Source organism: Sorex fumeus, unplaced genomic scaffold (assembly GCF_029834395.1).
Source record: "Sorex fumeus unplaced genomic scaffold, SorFum_2.1 ptg000006l, whole genome shotgun sequence".
In the NCBI taxonomy this organism is placed as follows: domain Eukaryota; kingdom Metazoa; phylum Chordata; class Mammalia; order Eulipotyphla; family Soricidae; genus Sorex; species Sorex fumeus.
The window spans coordinates 57,694,982-57,707,528 of NW_026606063.1; the positions used below are offsets into that span (position 1 = coordinate 57,694,982).

The window sequence follows — 12,547 nt, forward strand, 5'->3', positions numbered from 1 at the left end:
TGCTGCCTTCCACCTGCTTCTGATGTCCAATTTGTCTTTGTTTTCAGAGCTCTTTAGCATGTCCCTGAATGCCAAGACGAAAGTGCGAGGCCTTATCGAGATCATCTCAAATGCGGCTGAGTATGAGAACATCCCTATCCGGCACCATGAGGACAATCTCCTGCGGCAGGTGGGGACAGCCTTGCGCTTCCAGACATCCTGGAATTGAACACTGACCTGTGCCGTGAGCACATGGTATCCCTGTCACCAGTGGGAAAATCCCAGCACCCCCCCCCCCACCACACACACACACAGACACACACACCTGCACTCTTTCCTGCCTCCCTCACACATTCTAAATCCACCTATCACATATGCACATCGTCACACACACATCGCCATGTTACAGAGTTTGCAGGGAGGCAAGTCTGAGACAGGTGGTGCTTTATGCCTGAGAATAGTCTCTTGTTACCTGCTCATCTCCAACTCTCTTCTCCTTTCCAGTTGGCTCAGAAGGTGCCTCACAAGCTGAACAACCCGAAGTTCAATGACCCGCACGTCAAGACCAACCTGCTTCTGCAGGCACACCTGTCCCGCATGCAGCTGAGTGCCGAGCTGCAGTCGGACACCGAGGAAATCCTTAGCAAGGTAGAGTGTGGGTGCGGGCGGGGGCCCCCGGGGGCTCTGTGAACTGAGGCAGGTCCCAGCAAGCGCGCTCTTGTGCTCCCGTCTAGGCCATCCGGCTGATCCAGGCCTGCGTGGATGTCCTCTCCAGCAATGGGTGGCTCAGTCCTGCGCTGGCAGCCATGGAGCTGGCCCAGATGGTCACCCAAGCCATGTGGTCCAAGGACTCCTACCTGAAACAACTGCCTCACTTCACCTCAGAGCACATCAAGCGTTGCACAGACAAGGTGAGCCAGACCCTCCATTGAGTCTGGGAGAGCAGGGCCTGGTTGCTGCATGTCCTGGACTCTAGGGCCAGGGGTGTAGGAGGGGTTGCACTGACCCCACGTTCTGGCATTGTTGATGTGTTGCATAGTGAGGACAGAGTCCTGCCTCTGGTCGTGACTTCTGTGGGTGAGCCTCCCGTGTAGGAAGTGAAAAGGACTATTGAGAGCTGGGCTCACTTGCTGTCCGTGCTCTTGCTTCCATCTTGACCTCTGCATGCTTCCTGCAGGGGGTAGAGAGTGTTTTCGACATCATGGAGATGGAGGATGAAGAGCGAAACGCATTGCTCCAACTGAGTGACAGCCAGATTGCGGACGTGGCCCGCTTCTGTAACCGCTACCCCAATATTGAGCTGTCCTATGAAGTGGTAGAGAAGGACAGCATCCGCAGGTGAGCCCTCGGGGCCCCGCCCCGCCCCAGGGGACCCTGCTGCCACTCCACTGACTCCCCTGCTCTTCTCCCCAGCGGTGGCCCTGTGGTGGTGCTGGTGCAGCTGGAGCGAGAAGAGGAAGTCACCGGCCCCGTGATCGCACCTCTCTTTCCACAGGTATATCCTCCGGTAGCCAGTGTCATATTGGGCTGGACTTGAGCTTCTGGCTATTCGCCAGAGTCTGGCATACACTCTCCCGGGAGAGCCATTTAGAGTAATGGTGAAATCACAAGGTTGAGAAGTAACCTCAGGGCTATGAGTATGTTTCTGGTAGATTTTGGTTTTAAACTCTTTGGATCAACATGTTTTATAGTATTGTTGACCTCTGTTAAGATGCATTTATCTTAGGGCCCAAGAGATAGTACAGGGGTTAAGGCATTTGCCTTGGAGCCAACCCAGGTTTGATATCTGCACCCCTGTATGGTTCCCAAGCCCTGCCAGCAGTGACCCCTGAGTGCAGAGCTAGGAGTAAGCCCTGAGCATAACTAGGTGTGGTCAGAAACCAAAGGGGGAAAGAAGATGCCTGTCTTTAATTGCTTCTTGGACAATTGGTCTTTTCTAGTTGGTGTTTCTTCTCTCTCCTTTCTCATTCCATTTACACTGCTTCCAGTTGCTTGGTTCTTTACCAACAAGAAGAAAATCTTACCTTTAATTTGGAAGAATCATTGAAGATTGAAAGCAGATACAGTGTCATGCTTGTTTACAAACTAGCTGAGTCTAGGGTCTGAGGGAAGAGCACTAAAATGAGAAGAAAGTGTCTCTGAAGAAACAGAGTCTGCTTGACCCTCTTGTAGTCAAGCTCATCTCCATCTTAAGATGTTTTTCCCATTTGGCATTCTTTAAGAGGGATTCAAAGCTGCCAGCCTCTCAAAAATAGATCCCTAAATGTGGACTGTGGGATTCAGTGGCAAGCATGAAGTAGAAGGGCCTGCAGGATAAATGAGCCCAGGTGAACAGATGAGTTTGTGTGTCTATTCTATCTAAAAGTAGAAACTTTATAGAGTTTTCCAAGGGGCTGGAGCAATCATACAGCAGGGAGGGCACTTGCCTTGCATACAGGCAACCTAGGTTTGATCCTCGGCACCTCATCTGGTCTCCTGAGCATCACCAGGAGCATCACCTGAGTGCAGAGAGAGGAGTAAGCCCTGAGCATCGCCATTGTGTCCCCACCCCCCAAAAGAGGAAATTTTAGACAGCTTTCTGTTTGGTTTTGGTTTTGCATATGGCTGTGAAGTTTCGCATGCTGAAATTCTTGGCTTTTGGTAACCTCACTGCAGAAACGTGAAGAGGGCTGGTGGGTAGTGATCGGCGACGCCAAGTCCAACAGCCTCATCTCCATCAAAAGACTGACCCTGCAGCAGAAGGCAAAGGTGAGTGTGTCTGCCAACCCTGGCATGCTGAGATGCTGGTGGGGCAGGAGCACCCCTGGGTCCAAACTCTGCCTGATTTCTGCTTGCTCTGTCTAGGTAAAACTTGACTTCGTGGCCCCAGCCACCGGGGCCCACAACTACACCCTGTACTTTATGAGCGATGCTTACATGGGCTGTGACCAGGAATACAAGTTCAGTGTGGATGTGAAAGAAGCTGAGACAGACAGCGACTCTGATTGAGTTGGTCAAGAGGCATTTCCTCTTGCAAAGAGGAGAGCTGAGCCTGCAGCGGGAGCATGGACCGTGGCCCCACCCAGCTGTGCAGATGCTGACCCAGCCTGCTCCTGTTCTATGCCGCAATGTCTGTAGCTGCCCATAGGGACAGCAGCATCTTGTGTCAGGTGTTTTTTTTTTTTTGTAGTTTTTTTGTATGTGTGTTAGACATTCCAATTAAATAACGTGAAACCATTTTGTCTTGGCAATGATTCCAAATTCAGTGGGTTTTTTTTTTTTTTTTTGCTCACTTGGATAAAATTTATTCTGGGGAGGTGTCCCTCTTAGGGGCGTACACACTGGTGGTTGTGCGGGGGTGGGGTGGCATGTATGTGGTGGTGTTGATTGAGCTCCAGGATACCCCATACAAAGCATACTTTGAACTGTCTCACTGCACCCAGGTCTTTAGCCACTGAAGTGGGTTAAGTTTGCTGTTTGTTGGCTTTGTTTTGCTTTGGGGCTTGGGGAGTTTTGGCTACACCCAGTGGTGCTCAGGGTTTACTCCTTGCTCTGTGCTCAGGGATGGCTCCTGGCAGCGCTCAGGGTACCATATGGGTGCCATTAGTAAGTGAACCTTGGTCTATGTGAATACCTTACCAGACACAAGCGTGCTGCTGGGCTGTCATCCTCAGCCTTTTCTGTCTGTATGGGGCAGAGAATAGTTTTAGGTTCTCTAAAGTCAGTCCGTAGTCAGTCCTTAGGCAACTTCCTCTGTGTATTACTCACATGGTCCCCAGACTATTGGAACACACTGAACTAAGGTGGGGAGACGAACAGGTTAGGTTTTTCAGGATCTTCAATGTCTGTTCACGATCACGACCATCCTGTTATTCGTCAATTGCCTCGAGCAGGCCCCAGTAACGTCTCCTTCATCCTAGCCCTGAGATTTTTTAAAAAGTGCCATATTCAAGGCTCTTTCAGAGTTAGGAGAATGAGACCCATCGTTGTTACTGGTATTTGGCATATTGGGTACGCCACAGGGAGTTTGCCAGACTCTGCCGTGTGGGGAGGTTACATTCGGTAGCCTGCCAGTTTGTCCAAAGTAGGAATGAGATAATAAGATGCTGCTTCCAGGAGCTGGGTTTTATAGTCTCTGAGTCTTGGCCATTGATGGGATTACATGGCGCCAGGGGGCCAGTTGGTGGATGTGACCCCCGCCTACTGGAATTTGGAGGATGCTCAGCCCCGATCCGAGTAGGCTTGGAGATCTCAGTCCCAGGACCCGCATGCCTTTGTTCCTCTGCCGGTACCTTCATGTGTGCAGAGAGTGGTCTCAGCATGGTGGTGGCTGATTCTAGAGGTCTTTGGCTGCTGGAGCCCTGGTTGGGGTAGGGAGGGAAACTCAACCCGCTCCCCTCCAAGGGGCCCCGGCAAGGACAGCCAGGCACGGGGACAGGAGACTCCGCTGTTCTCTTCCGGGAGCTGGGTTTTATAGTCTCTGGGTCTTGGCCGTTGATGGGATTACACGGTGCCAGGAGGCCAGTTTGTGGGTGTGACCACCGCCTACTGGAATTTGGAGGATCTGGGTGGAGGATGCTCAGCCCTGATCCGAGTAGGCTTGGAGATCTCAGTTCCAGGACCCGCATGCCTTTCTTTGTTCCTCTGCCGGTACCTTCATGTGTGCGGAGAGAGATCTCAGCATGGTGGTGGCTGGTCCCCAGCACCACAGCTGGTTCCCCAAGCCCTGCCATGAGTGGTCCCTGAGTAGTAGAGCCAGTTTTGGCCCCGAAACCAACCAGAACAAAAAGAATTAAAACTTACTTGGAAAAAAAAAATGAGTAATATGTCTCAGTGGTATAAAGCATGCCTCACCTTTATGAAGCCCTGTATTTGATCTCTGCACAGCATGACAATAGGAAATGCAATGCTTTTAAAAATAACAGTAAATTATGTTAACTTTTATGAAAAATAACTTGCAAAAACATCTAGGAAGATGGCTTTTACAGTTTTCCTTTCTTCAAATCCCTTTGGTTTAATATAGTTGGACTCTCACAGCTTCTTTACAATCTGCTGAGTATTTGAGCTGAAGTATAGTGAAGATTGATAAGTTGGAAAAGGGAAAAGTTTTAGTCTTTTCAAGTAGTTGTGGCCATTTGATATTATACTAATAAAACTGTGCAAGTAGTTTCTTAAAGACAGTCTGGAATCTCAAATCATTGGGCTTTTTTGTACTGTGACATTAAAACCCACTAGATTAAGCTTACACATTGAATACATTTCTTATCCACAAAAGATTCAAACAGTTGGTATTAGTTATTTGGAAAATTATGCTTCACAGAATTATTCAATTCTTCCCAAAGTCCTAAGTTTCCATTCTACAGAGCCTGTTTGTTAATATCACCATCAGTTTCCTCAGAAAAGCTTAAATACTGGGAAAATGGTAGCAATAGAAGTTTTTGGAAATTAATTTTTGTTTCAAAGCCACCACTTTATCATTGGCAACATTATCCATTTCTCTTATATCAAAAACCAAAGGTCGGGGCTGAAGAGATAGCACAGCGGGTAGGGCGTTTGCCTTGCATGCGGCCGACCCAGGTTCGATTCCCAGCATCCCATATGGTCCCCTGAGCACTGCCAGGAGTAACCCCTGTGCATCGCCAGGTGTGACCCAAAAAGTGAAAAAAAAAAAAAAACCCAAAGGCCAAGTCTAAATTCTGAAATTTTGCCTGTTTCAGATAAAAATGGTATGACTTAGGATTGGAGATATCGGTAGTATAGTGAGTAGGACACTTGCCTTGCATGCGACTGACCCGGGTCCAATCCCCCAGCTACCCATATGGTCCCCCAAGCACTGCCAGGATTAATTCCTGAATTCAGAGTCAGGAGTAATCCCCAAGCATCGCGGGCCAAAAGAATCATATACCAAATTCAGCTTGCAACTCAGTTGTCTTCCTTTCAAGATGGCCATTGTTTTTTGAGGGTGCCACACCTGACTCCCAGACCTGCCATACTCCTGGCCAGTTGGGGATCATTCCTGGCAAGGAGTAATGTGGGGTGCTAGAGATCAAGCCTGGACCAACTGGTTACAAGGCAAACATCTTACCCACTGAAGTCTCCAGCCAAGGACAGCCATTCTTCAGTGCATGGAAGTGTTTTATAAATGCTTGGAATTTATAAAGACACTGTCATGGAATGTGTCTTCCAGAGTCAAGATATAAAACAATTACAGTTCTATATGGTCATTTCTCAGTGAAGTTGCCAGTGGTTGACCTCTCAAGGCCACCTCCCATCCCCCAAGGTCCTCAGGATTTCCAGGGATCAAACCGCATTTTGAAACCTTTACCTCCAGCTATCTTTTTTGGAGAGTGGTGAGAGAGGGGGAGTTGGACCACATCCAACTTAAGGGCTATTTCCTGACTTTGCTCGTAAGGGATCCCTGGCCTTGATCCAGGGACTATATGCAAGGCAATTAATTACCTTAACCCCTTCTAGTTATCTCAAAATCATGATTTCTGTGGTATAAAAAGTTAAGGGAGGACTGTACCATGGGGACAGACCTAAACAAAGACCTACTTGGAAATGACTTTCAAACAATTTGAGTGCAAGTGAAGAATCGAGTGTCTAAGGCAGTTTTTTTTCTTTGATTTTGGAACCACATCCAGCAGTGCTCAGAACTTATGCCTGGCTCTATAAACAGATCACTCCTGGCAGGCTCTGGGGACTATATGGAGTGTTGGGGATTGAACCTGGGTCAGTCATGTGCAAGGCAAATACCCTAACAGCTGTACTATGGCTCTGTACTCCCCCAACCCTCACCCCCACCCCCGTGTCTCTTATGAGCAATTAATTCTATAAGGAGCCTTTTCGTGTTCATGTGTGGGCTTCACACTTGCAAGGTGCTATGCTCTAGGAGTCATGGCTTGACTCCCAGACAGCCTTTTCTCCTCTGACCACCTCCACCATGAAAAGTTAATAGCACAAATGTACTATATGTATATCTTGTGGACAAATTTAGAACAAGATCTGCAGCCAGCAGCCCATGGACCCTGCTGCTCCGCAGGTGTAATGCTACTGGGCTCCTGCCTTGATGCTATTGATCCATGAGATCCACAAAGCAGTATCAGCACAGATGCCTGTCCACAGGGGTAAAGAAGTTGAAGAATGCTGTTTTAGAGAACCACAAAGTATTGTCTGAAAAATTATTTTGCTCCCCACCTCTTTTCTGTCCCCAGTGAGAATCAATGGGCGAAGGCCAGTAAGAACTGTCCCATTTAGGGTTCGTATCTTTCCCATTTATTTAGCATTCTCTAGTTGCCATCATAGCACATGACAAAGTACACAGGGGGTCTGAAGAGAACAGAGCTGTCTTGCTTTCTAAACCTGGCTCCCTTTAGAGGCTTCCCTGTATATTCTGAACTTTGGGTGGTTAACAGGGATGAACTCCGGACGTCACACGTTCGAGCTATGTGCTTGCTCAACCAGTGTAATAGCCCACAGTGATACCTTAAGAACTGAAGAAGGAAGAAGGCAGGACCTGGTGCAGTTAAGGACTCACCATGGGAGTCTTTCAAAAAGTGACTGTCCTCAGAAAGCAGGACTTGTGATGTCACATTTATTTCCATGTAGCTTGTGATTTCAGAAAGGACTAAGAGGCTTTTACCCTGAAGCAAACAAAACCTGGCCTGACTATAATGGATGATGCTCTGAAGCTGTTTACCAAGAGTCAAAAGAGCGAAAAGAGTGTTTGTGACTTCATGGTTCCACTTGAGTCCAAATTGAAGGAGCCGAACTGGACGAAGGTCAGAGATGCTCTTCGGGTTGTCTCAAGAACCAGGAAAAGTCTTTTCTAAGGAACTGTGATTTTGTCTAATGCTAAGGTAGTTCAGAGGCCCTCGGGCCGCTGGTATTTCCAGAAAGCCAGCTCCCCATCATCGCTGCAGGAGGCCAGAAGCCCCTGGTCTTTGGGGTTCCAGGCCACACAGTTGACATCCTGGGAATGTGCCTGAGGCACGTGCACAGTGAGGGAGAAGGTGGGCTGCTGCGGATCTGAGCTGGGATCCTCCTCAAACACCCGGATGGCATCGTCCCCACAAGCTGTAGCCAGAGCTCCCGTCAGCTGACACCTAGAAAGAATTGGGCATCAGTGCATCTGCAGGTGCCACCTCCTGCACTCCCTCAACCAGGGACACCTCAACGAGAAGAGTTCTACAGCCCCAGCCTGCTCTTCTCAAGCTTTACTACCCAGCTGGAAACCTCTCAAATCAAAGCATTTCCCTGTTATATGACCGCAAATACCAACCCTTAGTCTCCCTAAGTGCTGCCACCAGGCCCCAACATAATTAACCTAGTTGCACAGAATTCAGATTGTGGAATTCTTGGCTTATGTTTCTCCCTTGCCTTACAAAGTTCCCCTCATGAGCTGGGATCTGCATGTTTTTTTTGCCATGCCAGGGATGAAAGCCAGGGCCTTCAACCTGGTCCTATTATGAAATGTTTCTAATCCTTTTTTTTTTTTTTGGTGGGGGGGTTGGGTACCCCTGCCAGTGCTCAGGGTTGTGTCTGAGCACCCCTGTCAGAACTCAGGTTGGTCACTCCTGATTCTGTGCTCAGAGGCTGTTCTGACAATGACCAAGGGACGATGTGATTTCTGGTTAAACAAGTGTGTCCTCAGCCTGTGGAGCCCTCCCTCTGACCCCCTCCTTAACAGGGATATGGCACGCTGCTGGATTCTACCATACTTTAAGTCTATTTCTATTACTCTCATAAGCTTGCCAACAGGAAGCTTAAACATTTGCTTTCCATTATTTAGGATTATTTCTGGGTGAGGTAAGGGCCTCCATTATCAGGGGGCTTTTCGAGACTCTTTAAGGGTAGAATGAGTGTAATTAAATCATCAATGCCCCCAGCCCCAAATCCAGGTCCCCTACTGCTAGAAGCTGCAGTTTTGCTGACTGTTACTGCCCCAACTGTACTACCAGTGCAGCCACCAGCCTGTCCCCATGCCGTGGACCTGAGTCAGTCAGCTCAAAGTCACACGCCAGCTGGCCTGGCCTGATCTGAAGGAATGGACATGACTGCTCTGGAATCCCACCGACTCAGGTGAGCACACCAGTCCTTGCTCTCTTGAACTCACTGACGCAGAGAAGATGCGGACGAGGAGGTGGGGGTCTTACCAGGCGACGTCGTAAATGGTCCTGGAGTGGAAGCCTGACAGGGTGCAGATACACTTCCAGCTGGGGTCAGAGCCACTGCACGCCACCCCTGCATGACAGACGTCTCCTGAGCCCACAGTGTGCTGCTCCCTGTGCCCCTTGGGAGCTACTGTCTCACTGCAGAGAAAGTCCTAACTGACCCTTCTCTACCCGTCGGTACTAAGTCCTCTGCCTTCTGATTCCCCAACCTTGACTATCTTCCCAACTTTGGTCAGACTGATTTTGGGGGGTGTTTTTGGGCAGTACTAGAGATCAAACCCAGGGCCTTACAATATGTGAGGCTGTACTGCTGAGTTTCTTGCCTGGCCCCAGTCTGGCTCTGTGCTCAAAGATCACTCCTGCTCAAGTGACCATATGTGGTGACAGAGATCGAACTCAGGCTGGCCATACGTTGAAAGGCAAGTGCCTTACCACTGTGCTATCTCTCTGGCCCCCTGACATTTATTTCCCCCTTAGTTCTTGGGTTGGACTGGAGCGACAGCACAGCAGTAGGGCATTTGTTTTGCACGTGGCTCACCCAGGTTCGATTCCTCCGTCCCTCTCGGAGAGCCCAACAAGCTACCAGTGGGGTATTTGAAATGCCAGAAACAGTAACAAGTCTCACAATGGAGACACACTGCTGCCCCCTCTAATGAACAATGGGGACGACAGTGCTACAGTGTTACAGTTCTTGGGTAACATCAGACTGTTCAGAGGTTACTATTAGCTTAGTGCTACATACAACAGGGCCCCATGAGCACTCCCTCCAGCCCCACATTTCTTTCTTTAAAAACCCTTTTACTGGGAATATCCTGCTACAGAGGCAGGGTGGGAAGGGGGGTGAAGAGTGGAAGGGATACTGGGATCAATGGTGATGGAGAATGGGCACCGGTGGAGGGATGGGTACTTGATCGTTGTATAACTGAAACCCAAGCACAAAAATTTGTAAGTCTACAACTGTACCTCATGGTGTTTCACTAATAAAAAATAAATAAATAAATAAATAAATAAAAACCCTTTTACTGGAGGGGCTGGAGAGATAGCACAGTGAGTAAAGCACTTGCCTTGCATGCAGCTGACTGGGATTTTGACCCCTGACACTCCATATGCTTCCCTGAGCCCAGCCCGGTGTGGGCCAAAAACAAAACCAAAAAACTCTTTGCTGCAGACAAGTTAGCCTGCCACCAGTCAGCCCAATCTCCTTTAGTTCTCCCAAGCCTTTATACCCTTTGTTTCATCTAAATGAAACACTGCTACTGTTTCTATCATCAGTGCAGTTATTCATGTGCATGTTTTCACCCAGAATTCTCCTGAGCAAATCCTACACATCCTTTCGAGTCTGGTTCCTCTTGAGCCAAGCTTGCCCAGAGTGTTCCCACACTCATTCTGGAGCCCCCACATCTTATTTCTGACTTTTACTTGCTAGAATTCATCGACACATCTTAGCCCCTTGACTGAAACAAACCCCAGGAGTTGAACTGCCATTAACTGGCCCAACAGCCCCTCACCTTGCTCGTTGCCTGGCAGATACTGGCGCCAGATGCGCACAGTCCGGTCATCGCTGCAAGAGGCCAGGCGCTGGCCGCTGGGGTCAAATGCCAGACTCCAGACTGTGGACTCATGGCCCTCAAGGGTGGCACAGCACACCCAGTCATCCTCTTCCTCTCGGTAGAGCTTCACTGTGTCATCATAGCTGGCAGAAGCTAGCAACTGAAGTGGGAGGAAAACAGAATGTATAGGCAGCACCTTGGAAATGCTCAGGCAGGACAGTTCTGGGGATTGGTTCTGAGAAACTGAGCTCTCTGAAAACAGCCATGCTGAGGCTGAAGAGCTGGAGGAAGGCTGGGGCACAAGTGTCCAGGCCAAATTTCCTTCTCACTTCTTACCTCCTGGCTTGGGTGCCAAACCACATGCTTTACATCCTGTGTATGGGAGTTGAGGACACTGACACACTCATACTCATCTTCTTCATCAACTGTGGAAGAAAAACTCATAAGCCAACTGTGTCAGAACACAAAGGTGGAGAGGGGTGTCTGCCCAGCCTCCAAAATGCACCAGCAGTGCCCCCGGACTCACCTTCCCAGACCCACACACTCTTGTCTCTGCTGCAGGTGGCCAGGAGGTTACCAGATGGGGCCCAGGCCACAGACTTGACCTCATTTTCATGGCCCTCCAGAGTGGTGACACACTGTGAAGGGGGGCGGGGGTAGAAAACTACAAATCAACAAGAGCAAGAGCTCAGACTTCCCTGGGTGGGGGGGGGGAGGGGGGCCTACTGCTGGTTCTGCCCTACTGGCTCAGGTCCCTGCCCAAGGGAGCAAGCAAACAAGCAAACAGGCAACAGTAAATAGCAGCCCAGGCCTGGTTACCTCAAAGTCATCCTGGTTCTTCTTCCAAATGCAGGTGGTAGCATCAAAGCTGGCAGAGGCCAGGTAGTTCCCACAAGGGGACCAGGCCACCTTCCGCACGGTGCGCTGGTGGCCTTCGGACAGGACGGATTTGCAGATCCAGCTGTCACCTAGAAGCCGAAGGGCGAGCACCAGAGCCACACTGGGGCACAAAGGCCGGCAGTGAGTTTAACACCAAGCTTTTGCAAAGATGTAACCGACTCTACTCCGGGAGGCACCCGGCAGTGGGTAGCCTCAGTGCCCTTGGTACTTTTGCACCCCAAGATTTCAATCTCACCTGCCCGGGTTTGCGCCGCAGGTGGGCGATTTTCCTGCAGCCCTCCCCCACGCCCCCACCCCCGTTATCTCCCTGCCTCGGCCAGGGTAACACTTGCCCCAACAGCTCTAGCCCGCAGGCGGGCGGTTCTACTTCTGGTCCTCAGCCCATGAATTCTTTCCCGGGGAAGCGAGTTACTTTCGCCGGCGGCGTGGCGCTGGGCAGCAAGGGGTCGCGCCGCCCCGCCCGGCCTTACCCTCCTTGCCCCAGATGCGGACCCGACGGTCGCCCCCGCACGAGGCCAGCAGCGTCCCCGCGGGGTTCCAGGCCAGGAACCAACAGCGGGAGTCCGGGTGCGCCGGGACCCGGCCCAGCAGCACCAGCGACTCCTTCATGGCGGCCGGAGCAGCGGCGAGGCCCGGGGAGGGCCGGGTGGTCGGAGCCAGTCGAGGCGACAGCCGGTCCCCGAGCGCGATCCCCTCTCAAGGTCCACTCCACCTCTCCGGCCGCGGGGTCCGGCCGCTTCCGCCCCGAGGGCCCGGGTCGTCTTGGGAACTGAAGTGCCCGCTCCTGCGGCCGCGCTGCCCCCTGGGAAGTGTAGTTCCGCATCCTGCCCGTCGCCCCGAGCATTGCGCTGAACTACAAGTCCCGTGAGGCCCTGCGCAGGGAGCGGCGGCGCGCCCGGGCTGTGACGCGCGCGGGGCGGGGCGGGGAGCCGGAGGGGGCGGAGGCAGAGCTGAAGGAAGCCGGAA

At 50.8% G+C, this 12,547-nt stretch overlaps 2 protein-coding genes across 2 annotated transcripts in view; one reads left to right on the forward strand and one right to left on the reverse strand.

Annotated features, from left to right (window-relative positions):
- The window catches only part of SNRNP200 (small nuclear ribonucleoprotein U5 subunit 200), a 29,910-nt gene extending 26,745 nt beyond the window's left edge, over positions 1 to 3,165 (forward strand). Inside the window, exons 39-45 of the mRNA XM_056122605.1 lie at positions 48 to 169; positions 484 to 627; positions 714 to 890; positions 1,157 to 1,317; positions 1,393 to 1,474; positions 2,635 to 2,727; positions 2,824 to 3,165. Of these exons, the coding sequence (XP_055978580.1) occupies positions 48 to 169; positions 484 to 627; positions 714 to 890; positions 1,157 to 1,317; positions 1,393 to 1,474; positions 2,635 to 2,727; positions 2,824 to 2,967 (923 nt within the window). The 3' untranslated portion in view covers positions 2,968 to 3,165. The remainder of the gene's footprint in view (positions 1 to 47; positions 170 to 483; positions 628 to 713; positions 891 to 1,156; positions 1,318 to 1,392; positions 1,475 to 2,634; positions 2,728 to 2,823) is intronic.
- A 3,895-nt stretch (positions 3,166 to 7,060) lies between these two features.
- Positions 7,061 to 12,395, reverse strand: CIAO1 (cytosolic iron-sulfur assembly component 1). Its single transcript, XM_056122740.1, has 7 exons — positions 12,052 to 12,395; positions 11,501 to 11,649; positions 11,208 to 11,319; positions 11,018 to 11,106; positions 10,640 to 10,841; positions 9,114 to 9,201; positions 7,061 to 8,063 (listed from the first exon to the last, which is right to left on the reverse strand). Exons 1-7 carry the CDS (start codon positions 12,188 to 12,190, stop codon positions 7,823 to 7,825), a joined length of 1,020 nt encoding a protein of 339 aa, XP_055978715.1. The 5' UTR covers positions 12,191 to 12,395; the 3' UTR covers positions 7,061 to 7,822.
- Between the last annotated feature and the right edge of the window lie 152 nt (positions 12,396 to 12,547).

What these genes read in the sequence shown, in the direction of transcription:
- CIAO1 (XM_056122740.1), bottom strand. Translation starts at nt 12,190, where the DNA reads ATGAAGGAGTCGCTGGTGCTGCTGGGCCGGGTCCCGGCGCACCCGGAC. An exon ending in GAGTGTGTGGGTCTGGGAAG is followed by an intron (nt 11,107 to 11,207) that starts GTGAGTCCGGGG and finishes TTTCTTCCACAG; the next exon opens with TTGATGAAGAAGATGAGTAT. An exon ending in ACCATTTACGACGTCGCCTG is followed by an intron (nt 8,064 to 9,113) that starts GTAAGACCCCCA and finishes AATTCTTTCTAG; the next exon opens with GTGTCAGCTGACGGGAGCTC.